Source organism: Lytechinus pictus, chromosome 2, assembly GCF_037042905.1.
Source record: "Lytechinus pictus isolate F3 Inbred chromosome 2, Lp3.0, whole genome shotgun sequence".
In the NCBI taxonomy this organism is placed as follows: domain Eukaryota; kingdom Metazoa; phylum Echinodermata; class Echinoidea; order Temnopleuroida; family Toxopneustidae; genus Lytechinus; species Lytechinus pictus.
The window spans coordinates 56,054,097-56,068,005 of NC_087246.1; the positions used below are offsets into that span (position 1 = coordinate 56,054,097).

Below are 13,909 nucleotides of genomic sequence, written 5' to 3' on the forward strand. Positions count from 1 at the left end.
GATTTTTTTTTTACCTTTTACCCTAAAAATAAAATAAAGGATTTGTATTTTTGTCCTAGAACATTTTTCTTCGACATAACACCTCTAAAGAAGCTTTTTTTATTATGTTTTTTATTTTGAGGAATAGTATATGCAGTCGATATAAAGTCAGTAAGGTATATGTGCCCATCTTCTTTCTCTTACCCCGCGGCAGTCTCCCTCCCACATTTCCACATCTATTACATTACATGAATGTCTTTACCGTATAATGATGGAGCGAAAGTTTGATAACTAGCCATACTTCTCCCATTAGTTTTGCCGATTTGTGTACTTAATCAATTTGTCCCTCCAAATAAGAATTGTTACAATAGATTAAAAAAGCGCGTATCCCACATAGAGCGAGTCGGGGGTGAATGGGTCGCCTGAAGGTACGGCCGGACAAGCCCCCTGATGAATCGATGGCTCCTCAGACTGGCGCCTCGCATGGGGGAAACAAATGATTATCAAACAACGGCCCTTACCACAACTCTAAACCAACGAATGTCTTACTCACACACACATCAACACAGTGATATTAAGAAGAATGAATGTTTTGCAAGGTGGAAATAACACCGGACAGAGATCGGAAGACGAAAGAGAAACAGAGTGTCAGATGTGTGTTTGAGCATGACCCATCACAGATTGGATCGGGTGGCAAGGAAGATCAGAGTGCACCACCCCAAGAGGGAAGAGAAAGAAACGAATATCATCAAACAATGATATTGGTCTCTATAATGAGTCAGTATTGATGTTGATGATGTCACGAGAGTCACGGTGGTGAGCCACTAAATGAGGCTTTTGTTCATCTCATCCTAAACAAAATTTTGACAACCTTTAGAAACAAAAGTGAAGGTCATGCAATTCTTTATTTAAAAAATGAAAATGCTGTTATATTTGGTAGCGTTTTAATTCTAGTAAGTTGTTAGCGCTCTTTTGGTATAATTATTGACGAATTAATGTATAAGCTGGTGTAGTTTTGTACATGCAAATGCATTAATTATTTCCTAAGGTGCATCCACTCGTCGTCATCCGTTATGCTAAAAGACCAACTCTTAACAGAAAATCAACATGGAGTCTGAATAAAAGTGAAAAGCAATGTTGGGGGAAAAATAATCTTAATCATGCTATCAAAATCATTTGCCGAAATATTCTCATGATATGCCTTATTGGTTATGTTGGTGTAGAAAGCAGTTGAACCAACCGTTCATAATAAGAAATATATAAAACAACCGTTCATGTCTCTATCAAAATCAACACAATCTTTAATGAAGTACATCGTCGAACCCACTCTTCCGGACCAAAGCAGGTTTCTAATTAGAAAATTGAAAAAATAAAGAAATAAATCAAGAGTCTTATAAATCACACAAAAGTTCCCTATCTTCGAATTATTCTACATCAATTCGCATTTGTCATTCAAACTATTTATTAATACGTAATTAATAGCGCCACAAGTCTGATTAAATTGACATAGCACTTTAAAGAGCGCCAACATCGACAAGTACAAACATTAGACCCCCTCTCCCCTCGATTAATTTCCACCTAATTTATAGGAATATCCAATCACTGTACTACCTTGTCATCATGCTACTCTGGGTAATTGTGTTACCACTATAAACACTCTCGAGAGCTGGTCCTCAAGTTTGCTTTCTCTCAAATCATCTGCAAACAGTTCCTTATTTTCTTCTTGAAGACAGAATTCTCATTCTTTTTAAGAGAGAAAGAGAGAGAGAGAGAGAGAGCGGGGGAGGGGGGGGGGGTCAGGATCGAACGAAATTTCGAAATATTTGGTAATTTTTAAGTGGGCACTGCTCCTCCTCTCGCATTAGTTGTACAGTTTGCATTTCTTTGTTAAATTCTTTGGTTATTTGATTATTTTTCCCCAACCTAAATTAGATAAGCTTTTGTACAAAGCGAAAAAAAAACTTCTCGTGGTTGCTTGATAAAGAGTTTTTTTTATTGTAGGAACTTGTTCATTATTTTAACTACCACTTAAATCTTGAATTTGATTGAATGATGGATGATGCTCAATATATAGTGAACATAATTATATTCTTTAGTTCTTTATAATAAAACGGACACCCGTTGCTAATATGAAACAAATATCATGCCAGTGGCGTAATGAGCCAACATATTTGAGGGGGCCAGATATGGCGTATCGGGCAAAAAAAAAAGATTACGAGCGTGCGAAGTGAGCGAACAAAAACATTCGACAATTTTATTAAAAAATCAAAGTTTGTGATAGATTTTCTATAAAATATTTAGAACATAATGCTATATTTCATCGTTCTCTCTTTCACTCTAAAAACAGTTTACCCAATATTGGTTAAAATGGGAACATGTATATGCTTGCTGGGTAAAATGATACCAAAAACTTTGTAAATTTTACGCAATGTTGCGTTGAAATTTACCCTTTCAACCTGCATTTTACCCAATATGAGGGGAAAAATTACGCAGCAAACATGCTTGTTCCCTTTCTCCCCAATATTGGGTAAATTTTTACTCAATCTTGGAGGTGGGCAAGCGCCCCCCCCCCCTTCTGTACGCCACTGCGTAATGCTGCTCTATGTATCCTTCTTCTAAATTAAGCATGAGCAAGGTGAAAAAGAAGCCTCTGGTTACCGCCAAATATTGCTTTGGTATAACGTCCCTGGTTGAAGCATGGACCAACATGATTGAAGTCAATACAGTTGAAGGGTTCCAAAGACGTTTATCACCTGAAGTGTTATTAAACCTCGCCATCTGTTACATGTTATGGGACACGCAACATTCTCAAGCCTCTTTGACGATCGTATCTAGTTGGAACTATCAACTAACAATAATTTGGTATTATTTTGGCTTTTTAAGTCATAATCATGTTCCCATAATATGATATTTCTGGCTAAGTGCACAATTACGTTCCTGTATTCTTACTAACTGGAGGTCATAATTCCGATCCCAGGCCAACTCTTCCAAATTATATCTACTTTGGCCTTGCCGATGGGTTCGGCAAGTAAGAGTACCAAATATAATGGTATAACATGGATGGCAAAGCATATCTGAGGTAAATGTTTCCCGGGTATACTAAATAATTATTACTTAAGTAAAACAGAAAGTAATATTTGAATTACCATATAAATTAATGAATTACATGAAATCTGAATGAAGAAAATCTTAATTAAATAGTTCGAAGAAATCTCTCATAACTCAAATCAAGACTGTTTTTTTAGTGTTTCTTACCCTCTCCTCTCTCTCTGATGGGGCTGATTTTGTACAGACCTTGGCATAAAGTAACATCTTTCAATGTTATGTTACGGATTGGTCGAGAAATAATCGTATTTAGTAAGATTTAATCAAAAATCGCGTCTCTGCTGTAAATTATAATTTATGATTTTAATTTTCTGAAATAGTTAAAATGATATTTTGTTGCGGAAGGGGGGGGGGGGGTTCAAGCAAGAAATCGAGTTACTGTATATTAGGTGAGAGGTGGCGCTCTTTTGCTTTGACAAGTACAAAGGCAGAGTAATCCTGATCGTACTGGCTTTGATGAAAAAGGGACAGGTAATTAGTAAATACACGATATATATTACGGTAAATATATATCCTTTTTTGCATAATCTAAATGATTGAAAACACAACTTTGAATTAACCGAGATGAACATGGTGTTGTGGCAATCTCAGTCTGAAGACCAATTAAAAATGAGTTCATACATGAATAGAGAGAGAAAGAAAGAAAGAAAGAAAGAAAGGAACGGGTAGAGGTAGAAAAAAGATGCAGTAAATAGTGAATGTGTAGACCTTAACGAATGAAAATTATTTTCAAGGATGATTAAATTCATGAAGAAAGAGAGAAAAAAGGAGGAGGAGATGACAAAACAGCACATAGTAAAAAGGGGGAAAAGAAAAGAGAAAAGAAGAGAGAAACCTCCCCACTAATCCAAGAGTACATCAACCGAAGAGGGCGCTGGACTACTTGCTTGCCTTACCAATTCCATTCGAGATCTTTCCCCGCCTCATCCCATCACGTATGTCGTGTGCAAATTTTACATTTTATCTGCGCTCAGTTTATCAAGTCACATCAAATCACATTGAATGGACATGAAAACATCTTAGAATGGTAACATACCTCCATAGGATAAGCTTTGAAGTTGACAGTATGCTCGGAGCCTCTATCATCTTTCTGACCCCAGTGAAAAGCACAGGCAGCTAACTCAAACTTTGAATTACGAGGTAGTGGTCCACCGCTTAGAACTAGGAAATTGAAAAAAAAATCAATACTAATTTTCGTTGCCATCAACGTGTCACAAATATCACTTTATAAATAGCGCCATCTAGAGGTTTGGATTGGAAATTTGATATGTGCCATGCATTCCTTTTATTTCCCCAGTGCAAGCTTATTACGAATGTTAGTGAAGTTTATAGTAAAATACCCCCAAAATGCATAATGAAGTTATAAGGAGAAAATGATGTATTACGGGTGGACATCTGGGCACTTCCTTCTCATTCTTTCTTGACGAAGGAGTACATGAAGTGTTTTTTTTTTCATTGTAATGTTTTGATAATTGTACGAATCGAATAAAAAAAATCTAAGCAAGCATTTTATTACAAAAAATATTTATTCGATATATAGGATGAACAACAACAATGTTACTAACATTTGAATTCAAAGTCAGTCGCATTTTTACGTTTTTGTTCAATGAAAAATTAAATTGTTATTGTAATTTCCCTGTAAGAAATAGTCGAAGGATTACCTTAGTACACTGCGAATTGCACGTTCTTGATAATGATGAGGACATATTTTACCAATATAAAACGTTATTTTTCAACCGGTTTTTTGTGATTTTCAGCTAAACTAATTCTACTCCATTCATTTAAATCACGCCATTCCCCCTCGACTGCCCATTGAATAAACATTGCATTACTAAATCCGACCATGGCGACCATCATATATATTGGCCTTACGTTCTTAAAAAAAAGGTTGCTAAAATGTTGTTATACAATCAACAAGATGTGACTCGCATTATCTGTAAACATTTTCTACAATATTTTCACTCGATTTACATCACAAATGATTATCATGTCTCATCAAATTTAACATATATCGATCTATGAATGAAATGTACATTAAAAAGTAATTCCAAGCAATATCTGATTTTAGGGGGGGGGGGTAAAATCAACGTAAAACCTTTCACGCAAATTTTCCTTATGACAAAGGAATATTGATTACAGTATATAACACTTCATGCAAAATTATTTCTGTATGCTGTACACGACTATTGTTATTTCAACTTTACCACGTGATCGGACACTCGAGATTTTAAGTATACAGGGGGAAAAATCTATTTACCCGACTTTGGTACAGGATCTAGACTCGTATCACGTAAACCTGTCATCCCGACATCTGATATGAGAAAGAAATATATAATCATGGAATAGTAATAAATATTAATCCTCTATTATTTTGTTAAAGGTGAATATACATGCATCGATCAATATATTTTCAAAAGTTTTCCATATAACTCTACAGTGACGATGCAGATTATTATTCTACGGTGACGATGATGACGATGTTTACAAATTAAATTGCATGGTTATTATTTTTAGTATAACAACATTACAAGAATTATGACTAAATTTGTAAGCTTATTATTTTCATAATTTACAAATCTCATTACACATTGAAAGGGTTCTCGTCCGTTTCATACTCTCTTTGCAGAAATAAGAGTTTCAACCAACATACATATAATGAATAAATTTATCTTCAGTAACTCATTCACATTGATAATCAATATAAGTAAAAATCGGCTGATTACATTCTTCAACCTCAAGTGAATTTTCTATATGTGTCTAGATATACATTAGTTTTAAAGATACCAATCACCCTTATTACCTGATTTATATTTGAAGATGATTTGTATACCAGTGCCTGTATTGATAAGATCGCAATCCCGACACAGTGCATAATTGACTTCTAACGGGGGTTGGTTAAGACTCTCCTTGTAGACAGTCTCTCGAGAGTTTATATTGATCGGAGATTGACAATCCCCATTCGCCTCTTGGAAATGGAGCCCCCACTCGGCCGTTCCTGGACAGGGAATGAGGAAGAAATCATCGTGAAAACAACTAATAGCTAAAAAGACATGGAATCTATTCGATTATACTTACGTATACAAAAATCACACAAAAAACTAGTTACACCCCTTAGCTTCTGAAAAAAAGAAATGTTGCCATGAATCATTGTATTGCATTTTCAATATCTGACCTATTTGAGTTTTCACGATGCAAAACTATAAACTATGACAAAATTTTATTGAATTGATTTCATCGATTTCTCTTTTGTTGTTGCTTGCAGGGTCAACTTTCAGAAATAATTGACCGTATTCATAACTCAGCACTTTAACATGTATTTTATTATGTATGCTATGTGATTAAAATGTCGACTTAGTTTTAAAATGACATACTCTGCCAAGGGATGAGTTTTAATGCAACGAGTGACATTTTCCCGATCTGAAGTAGATATGAACTAGGGAGCATTTCATGTAAAAATACTCAATGATTTGTTGTACCGTCAACTTCTGTAACTCCTGACATCCTTGTATTTGATTGGCTCATAAAAACATCTATCAGGGAAAATTAAGGACAGCATGCTTCGTGAAACACTCCCCTCAGCCGCGCTTAATAAGGACTTCAAGACTGGGGGTATGATGATAGGAATAATTATAACATTAATTATAAATACGAATATTTACTACGGAGCTTTAATATGTGATCATGCACACAGTCATTCAAGACGTTTCTTCTATACTCATTTTACTTCACTTTCCTATGCATAGTGTAGATGAAACGTCTTGTCAAAAGACGCAAGTGTGGCGGTGGGATTCGAACCCTGGACCTCGTGGTCCAACGTCCGGAGACTTCTTCATTCATCCACAACTCATCTAGTAATCTATTCATTCAATAACTTGTGTCCTTTGAGGATTTTGAGGATTTTGGAAATTCAAAAAGAGTAAAGAGTATTCTGTAGTTTTAATACTTCGTTGATATTTAAGATGAACTAAGAAGCTTTCGTGGAAGAATTACGTTCTTGAGTTAGATTAAGGAAATTCCTCTTCCTCGATATCAAACTTGTCGAACTCTTGTAACGGCCTGGAATCTCTAATGTACAGGGGAAACGGCCGCTGTATCCGTTTTATGTCATTCATTACGGACTGATAGACTCAGCCCAATGGAATCATTATCTTTAATTTGCAAGAAAGTACAAGTAAAAGGACTCCATGTCTAACGAACTTGAACCTTAGATTAACGGAGGCAAATGGTCGGAGACAAGGTCGGACGTATGCGTCCCCGACAAACTTCCACCCTTCACCTTCACTTAAGAAGGAAAGCCTGGCCTTCATTACCAGACATGTCACGATCTGAGTTTTATCAACGTTTTTTGGTTGATCAGCGTTGAAAAGAAGACGGTACATTGTGGTCATTTCCTGTGCGCCATTATCGCTATTGATTGCTGCTAAATGGAGGCCCACAACGACATTTAGGCGAATATGAAACATAGATGGTAGCTCGAAGCCAATCACGTCTCATTCATCAAAGATGTTACGTTGATCCCGCTCAGAGCTGACCTTTTGATGATATGACTAAGACAGAACGAATCTCAAACTTTAAAGTTTTCTATATTTCAACCCATATCACGGTTAGAATATGCAAATATTAAGATATTATACATGTTATTCATGACAATATTCAAATTTTAGATTTGACACAAATCAGAAAGATAAAATGAACTAAGATATCATAAAACCAAACCATAATTTAATGGCAATACCACCTTAAACTAAACCATCATTCTATATCATTAAACGTTTTTGTCGTGCAAGGATGAGGGAGCGGGATATAAAAAAAATATTGAGCAACGTAACTATACCTTCTCGATTTCGATTGCGCGATGGTAAGATGCTCAGAATATTGGTAATGGTCTTGTAAAATTTAACAGATTTAAAGATACAACGAATTTCCATATTTCGGTCTTGAATGTTTGCGGACTGTGGGTTATTCCCCGACATTTATTTTGCATGTCAATGGTCCTGAGTTCAATCTACTGATAGCGGCCAAGGCCTGAGATAATCACGTGATTCAGACCCTGGTATAGGTTTTGCACGCCATTAGACGTACCTGGGGAAAATCAAACATTGAAAGAAGGTATATTCGAATCCTAATGAAGTCAGGCGCGTATAAGATTAAAGCTACGCAAACGAACGAGTCGCTTCCTCGTGAAAAGCGAGAGAAGACGAATAAGGAGCGTCGAAAGCGTTGATGTTAATGGATGATATCAAGTCAGAGTCTCGAGACTAATTCATTATGTAAACGGTACTAATATCGCACCTCGGCCACAATAATCATGATCAGTGTCGTATACACTCTAAAAACACTGAGTAAAATTTAACCAATGTTCGGTTGAAAGGGAACATGCATGTTTGCTGGGTATTTTTTTTTCACCCTGAATTGACCTAATGCAAGTTTTAAGGGTAAATTTCAACCCAACATTGCGTAAAATTTACAAAATATTTGGTATCTTTTTACCCAACTAACATGCATGTTCCCATTTTACCCAATATTGGATAAACCTTTTAATAATTAATTTATTAATAATAACCAATTCGTTATAAGGTAATGGTGAGTCATTACCTTATTAATTTACCTATATATCTATTTGGTTATAAATTGCATTGTATTGTATTTATGAATGTTAATGGTATATTTTTATATAATATTTACTATATGATTTATTTACACATTATTATATTTGTATATTGGATTAGATCCTGATGAAGGGCATGTGCCTTGATCTTAAATATATATTATAATACTTATTAAACACACATCCAGTCACAAATAAAACATAATATCTACGCAAGCGCGAAGCGCGAGCTGAAAATTATTGTTATTTAGACCTGAAATCGGGACATTTTAGGGATAACAAATTCCACGATGCGTATCCACCTAAGCAATAAATGCAAGCACGAGGGGTAAGTTGAAATTTTGGATATGCTTACCAGAAAGGGGGAAATTTTAAGTACTATTTGCAGGAATTCATGAAAAGGGTGCTCTCATCGGCGAAATACGAGCGTAAAGCATTCGCACCTCCCTAGATACGCCACTGATCATAATAATCAATCGCTTCGACCATAATCAAATTGGTCTTTCACAACCCTCAATATCGTGACTGCTTATATGTTATTAATTCATTTATTTAATATTTAAAAGGGTGAAAAGCATAACATAACAAAGACGATATAGGCATGAGATAAAGGATATAAATACAAATAATGTGGAATCTCCAAATGCCATATGCCCATCAAAGCCTAACTAATCATAGACAGCTAAGTACAGAAGAGAAATTATCAACATAGATTTATCCTAGACAAAAATGGGAAAACGACACGACATCTATAAACGTTCATATAAAAATATCTTTATGTAAGCACTTTAAGATGTTGAGTGTAAGGCAAGACTTAAGGACATTTGGTAAAATATCCCAAAGGGTTGATCTCACATATTCGAAATTTCATCAAACATATCAACATGGTACTTATAAAATACATTGTTGAGATTAAAGACGGTTTACTAACTTCAGATTGACCTCGAAATGACCAAGATCGAGAGATTTGTCCATCATTGGAATAATTTTCTCCTTGTCATCACTTTGGGAAAATGCAAAATAAATCTCAATATCTTGTGACAAATTATCAAGTCTCTTCGAGAAGTATCATGGACAGGTATATCCTTAGGCACAATGTATCTCAATAATCGTGCACATCAAGCGACTATCAACGTCTTTTTTTTACCATAATCCAAAAGCATGAAAGATAAACCCCAATATCACTATTTAGAAAATATTTTACTCGATGGCAGCTCAAACAAGCTGACAGTAGTGCTGTTTCATGAATCCTTTGGATATTTTAAAAAATAACGTTTTATGCTCATCAAGGATGAAACTTGGTTCTGGGTTTGCCCTTGAGTATTATTTTGTATTATTTACTCACGAACCCGTTCAACCAAAGTGGCGATTTGAATGACTTTCTGTCCTCAATGAGCTAGCAGGCTACTTCCCATTGCCGTATATTCCTTCTTAAAATGGCGCCAAAATTTATGGGGTTTTTATCAAGGGGGAAAAAAGGTGTCTTTTTAATTAATTAATTAATCTACATTACTTGGCAATGTGAAAGCCTTTTCTGATTTTTAATTCGTCATATTCTTAATAATTGAAATCATAGCCCGTGGAGAACATTTATAGCGATGCTAAATAAATAACGAATCCATTATGACTGTATGTAAATGTGTATGTGGGGGTGTGAGGATCCGTGTGTGTTTGGAAATACGTATGAAATCACATGTGTGGGTTTTGGGGAATGTTATTAAAGGAAGAACAGAATACAAGGGGTGGGGGAGCAGACAGGATGCCCTGGAAGGGAGTGGAGAGAGAGAGAAAGAGTGTGGGAGTATGAGAGAGAGAGAGACAGACAGGGAGGGAGGGGAAAGAAATTAAGCATGGGGCTATAATAAAGCTCCATGAATTAAGTGAGGAAAGGGAAATAATGGAGGGCGATAACCGACAGAAACACGTTTTCTTCATACCATCCCAGTGATTGAGTATTGATGATTGTTGCTGCTACCATGGCAACAGTAATTACCAGCAAGTACTGCGTTCTCGAAGTCAGATATAAGGTGGATTCCCTATTTTGTTTTCCATCATTTGACCATAATCAAAAGTATCAAAATGTATTACGGTAAAAATAATCGTTATAAGATAGATTTAATTATACTTTCAGCCTGCCATGAAGAGCTTGGTTTTGCAAATTGTGCAACGTGCCCTGATCTATGATATGAAAATGATATACTACACGAACTGATGCATCACCCACCCACTCTCTCACACACATACGCACACATCCCACACACAAAAACCTATTTATGCCGAAGACTATAAACTGCTACTGCAAAATTAGAAACATTGTTATAAAATAATTATTATATTCTTGTCATATACAAAAATAGAACTTAAAAAAATGGACATCAACACTTACTTTGGCCTTGTTCTTATAAGGACGATTAGATATCATATGAATACCTAATTTGTCCTTATACCTAAATTCGCCTGAACATGACATATGCAGCCGATTTTAAATCCACATAGGTAAAGTGTTAACAATTTGGCCATCTTAAATTGTTAAAGAGTCATCAGCAAGCCAAATGTGAATCATTACCAAATATAAGATTGCATCAGGACAGCGAACCCCAAGACACAACAAGAATTTACATCCATCCAAAACCACATAATCAAGAAAACAGAAAAGCGATTGAATTCTACAAGCAAAATCCACTTCTAATTCATCAAAATGATATTGAACTACATGTTGTATTATGCTATGTACTCATAAATACCTTAATGATTTTGAGCATCTTTTTTCCTCCTCATTTAAATTTATAAGCCGAATATACAAGTCTATAAGCCTCTTAAGTTTCTACGGATTACCGACCTGCCAGGTTGTTGACAACACGGCGTGCGTTACCATGGTAACTTTAGACGGCATGAGCAGGGTAGAGCAAGCAATAGAAACATTTTGTTGAGAGTATATATTTACCATCATCATGATAACTCCATACGACGCTTGTATCTTCGTACTCCGCTGACATTTCTATTATCTTATCTTTGGTAGATGTGAACCACTTTCAAATCTCTGTGGTCGAAATTCGTACATGTAGAAGAACGGCGTTCTCTGTTTTCGAGATGCTGATGATATAACATTGATATTGATGCGCTCAACCTGACAGCATTGTCGCCTGGCTGATTGATTTAAGAGAGTCAGTGTTGGTCCCTACATTGAGTTGTATTTACGCGGTTTGCCCTGCGCATGCTCCAGGCCTAATGACGGGATATGGCGTAAAAGCAAGCTGGTGGGGGTATATATTTATTAGCGGTGGACTATAATGACGGAGACGGATTCTCCTGCCTGCAGACGTGTGCATGTATATACTACCACCTCCCACCTACCTACGAATTAATATCCGGCGGGATCATAAACACATGGGCCATCATCAGCCCTGCCATTGTGAGTGGATATCACTGCACTCATTTAGAGGGAGTCAGGTCAGCTTTCAATCAACAACCACGCGTGAAGCCATAAAACACGAACATCCCTACTCCGTTTTCATTCGAAACTATGACAACGTGTGATACATTATTAAGTAGCGACAAAAGGCATTAATTGAGTAAGATGCACGCATAACCTACCGTAGGATGAAGCCATACTTCTCATTTTCTGACTGGTCATCGCGATGATAGGCAGCAGTCACTCTTGATTCCGTTTGATGTTATAAGACACTCAGAAGATGATCCCTCTCTCTCTACTCCTTCTCCAGCCAAACGTGCACCAAACAAGGAGCACACGTAATACTTTGAAGATTGTAATTTGATTTTCATCAAGTCGCAAGTCGCCCTATGTCGCTGCCTTGTGGTTAGTAGGCAACAAGGCCAAGAAAATTACCATAGAAGATAATAACGGGTGGAGAGAGAAAGTGAAGGGCCAGACTGGAGATGGAGATGCAAGGACAGGTGTTAACGAGAATTAACATCGGGTTATTCCTGTCTTCTTCAGATGTAAGAATACAAAAATGTATGTCCCAATGTAAAGCAGTCTTCAGAGCCAAATGGTCACAAATGAGCCTGAAGGAGATCAGAGTTCACTGAAAATAACTCTCACACATATTTGATTTTTCACATAAACGTAGGGGAGAAAATATCAATACACAAACGGATAGAAAGAGAGAGAGTGAGAGAGAGAGGAAAGAGGGAAAATAAAACAAAGAGAGGCAATATGCAACAGACGTTCTAGATTCAATTCAACTGGGCGTTTTCTGAAATGACATTGCTTGCGCATGCATATTTAAGCGATAAAAATAAATAAAAATAAACACACACAAAAACATGAATGCATTATACCAAATTTTCGTCGCCTGCACCTCCATCCAGGGAATTGTAACAAAATGCATTACAATGCATTATTCCACCACGATGGAAACTAACGACGTCTCGACGTTGTCATGGAAACCTGATACCGCAAAGCATAATACTGTTGGAGATGGGCATGTTTCGAATACGAGAGAGAGGGGGAGATAGGAAATAAGGTATAGAGTTTGTGTGTATGTGTGTGTGAGGGTGTGTGGGTGGGTTTGTGTGTGTGTGAGAGAGAGAGAGGAGGGAGAGGGTGTGGAAAGAGTAGAGACGGTTGGGAGATGGAGGGGGAGAGAGATATAAAGGGATAAAGATGGTTAAGAGAGAGAGAGAGAAGGGGGTGGGGAGAGGGGGGAGATGGGGGGAGCATTTATTTGTTGAAATTATTATCCATATATCTACAGTCCCCAAGTATTCAATCACATGTTTTTATGATGAGAGATTGATTTTGATTGCATTCGTTTTGAACACCACTGTACGATTCCGAAATGATGAAATCATCAAAAGGCATTTAAAAAATGTAAATACAATTTATATCCAGTGTCATTAATAGACATGACATATACGCAAAAACTGATCGTAAGAAGGACTTTGAAAAGATATTATACAGTAGAAATAATAGTAGTGAATTAACAATAATTGTGATGAACAGATTTTGATCACAACAAATGCTTTTGTCATTCGATATTGATAATGTTTGGAAACTGCCAGTCATTGGGGTTATCATTTAAATGTATTATTTTGATGACGATGAACATTTCCGTTCGATTAATCATCACACTACTCCGATCTAAATTCAATAGTGCAGTGCAAAAATGCATTATTAATGTTATAGTTAAAATGCAAAAAATCAGTCAATATTTTGATCAAGACAAGGTTATCGAATATAAACCGACAACTCAG

The 13,909-nt window shown here is 36.3% G+C and overlaps 1 protein-coding gene across 4 annotated transcripts in view; it reads right to left on the reverse strand.

Moving 5' to 3' along the window:
• Positions 1-13,909, reverse strand: part of LOC129277395 (carbonic anhydrase-related protein-like) — a 41,531-nt gene that overhangs the window by 26,291 nt on the left and 1,331 nt on the right. The window contains exons 1-5 of one of the 4 annotated variants that reach the window (XM_064095218.1): positions 12,995-13,035; positions 12,287-12,718; positions 5,885-6,079; positions 5,342-5,395; positions 4,121-4,245 (exon numbers count right to left, since the gene is read on the reverse strand). In XM_064095218.1, the coding sequence (XP_063951288.1) occupies positions 4,121-4,245; positions 5,342-5,395; positions 5,885-6,079; positions 12,287-12,326 (414 nt within the window). In that variant the 5' untranslated portion in view covers positions 12,327-12,718; positions 12,995-13,035. Of the gene's footprint in view, positions 1-4,120; positions 4,246-5,341; positions 5,396-5,884; positions 6,080-11,636; positions 12,111-12,286; positions 12,912-12,994; positions 13,036-13,909 lie in introns of those variants that run through there. The other 3 variants (XM_064095219.1, XM_064095217.1, XM_064095215.1) reach the window with 3 other exon arrangements.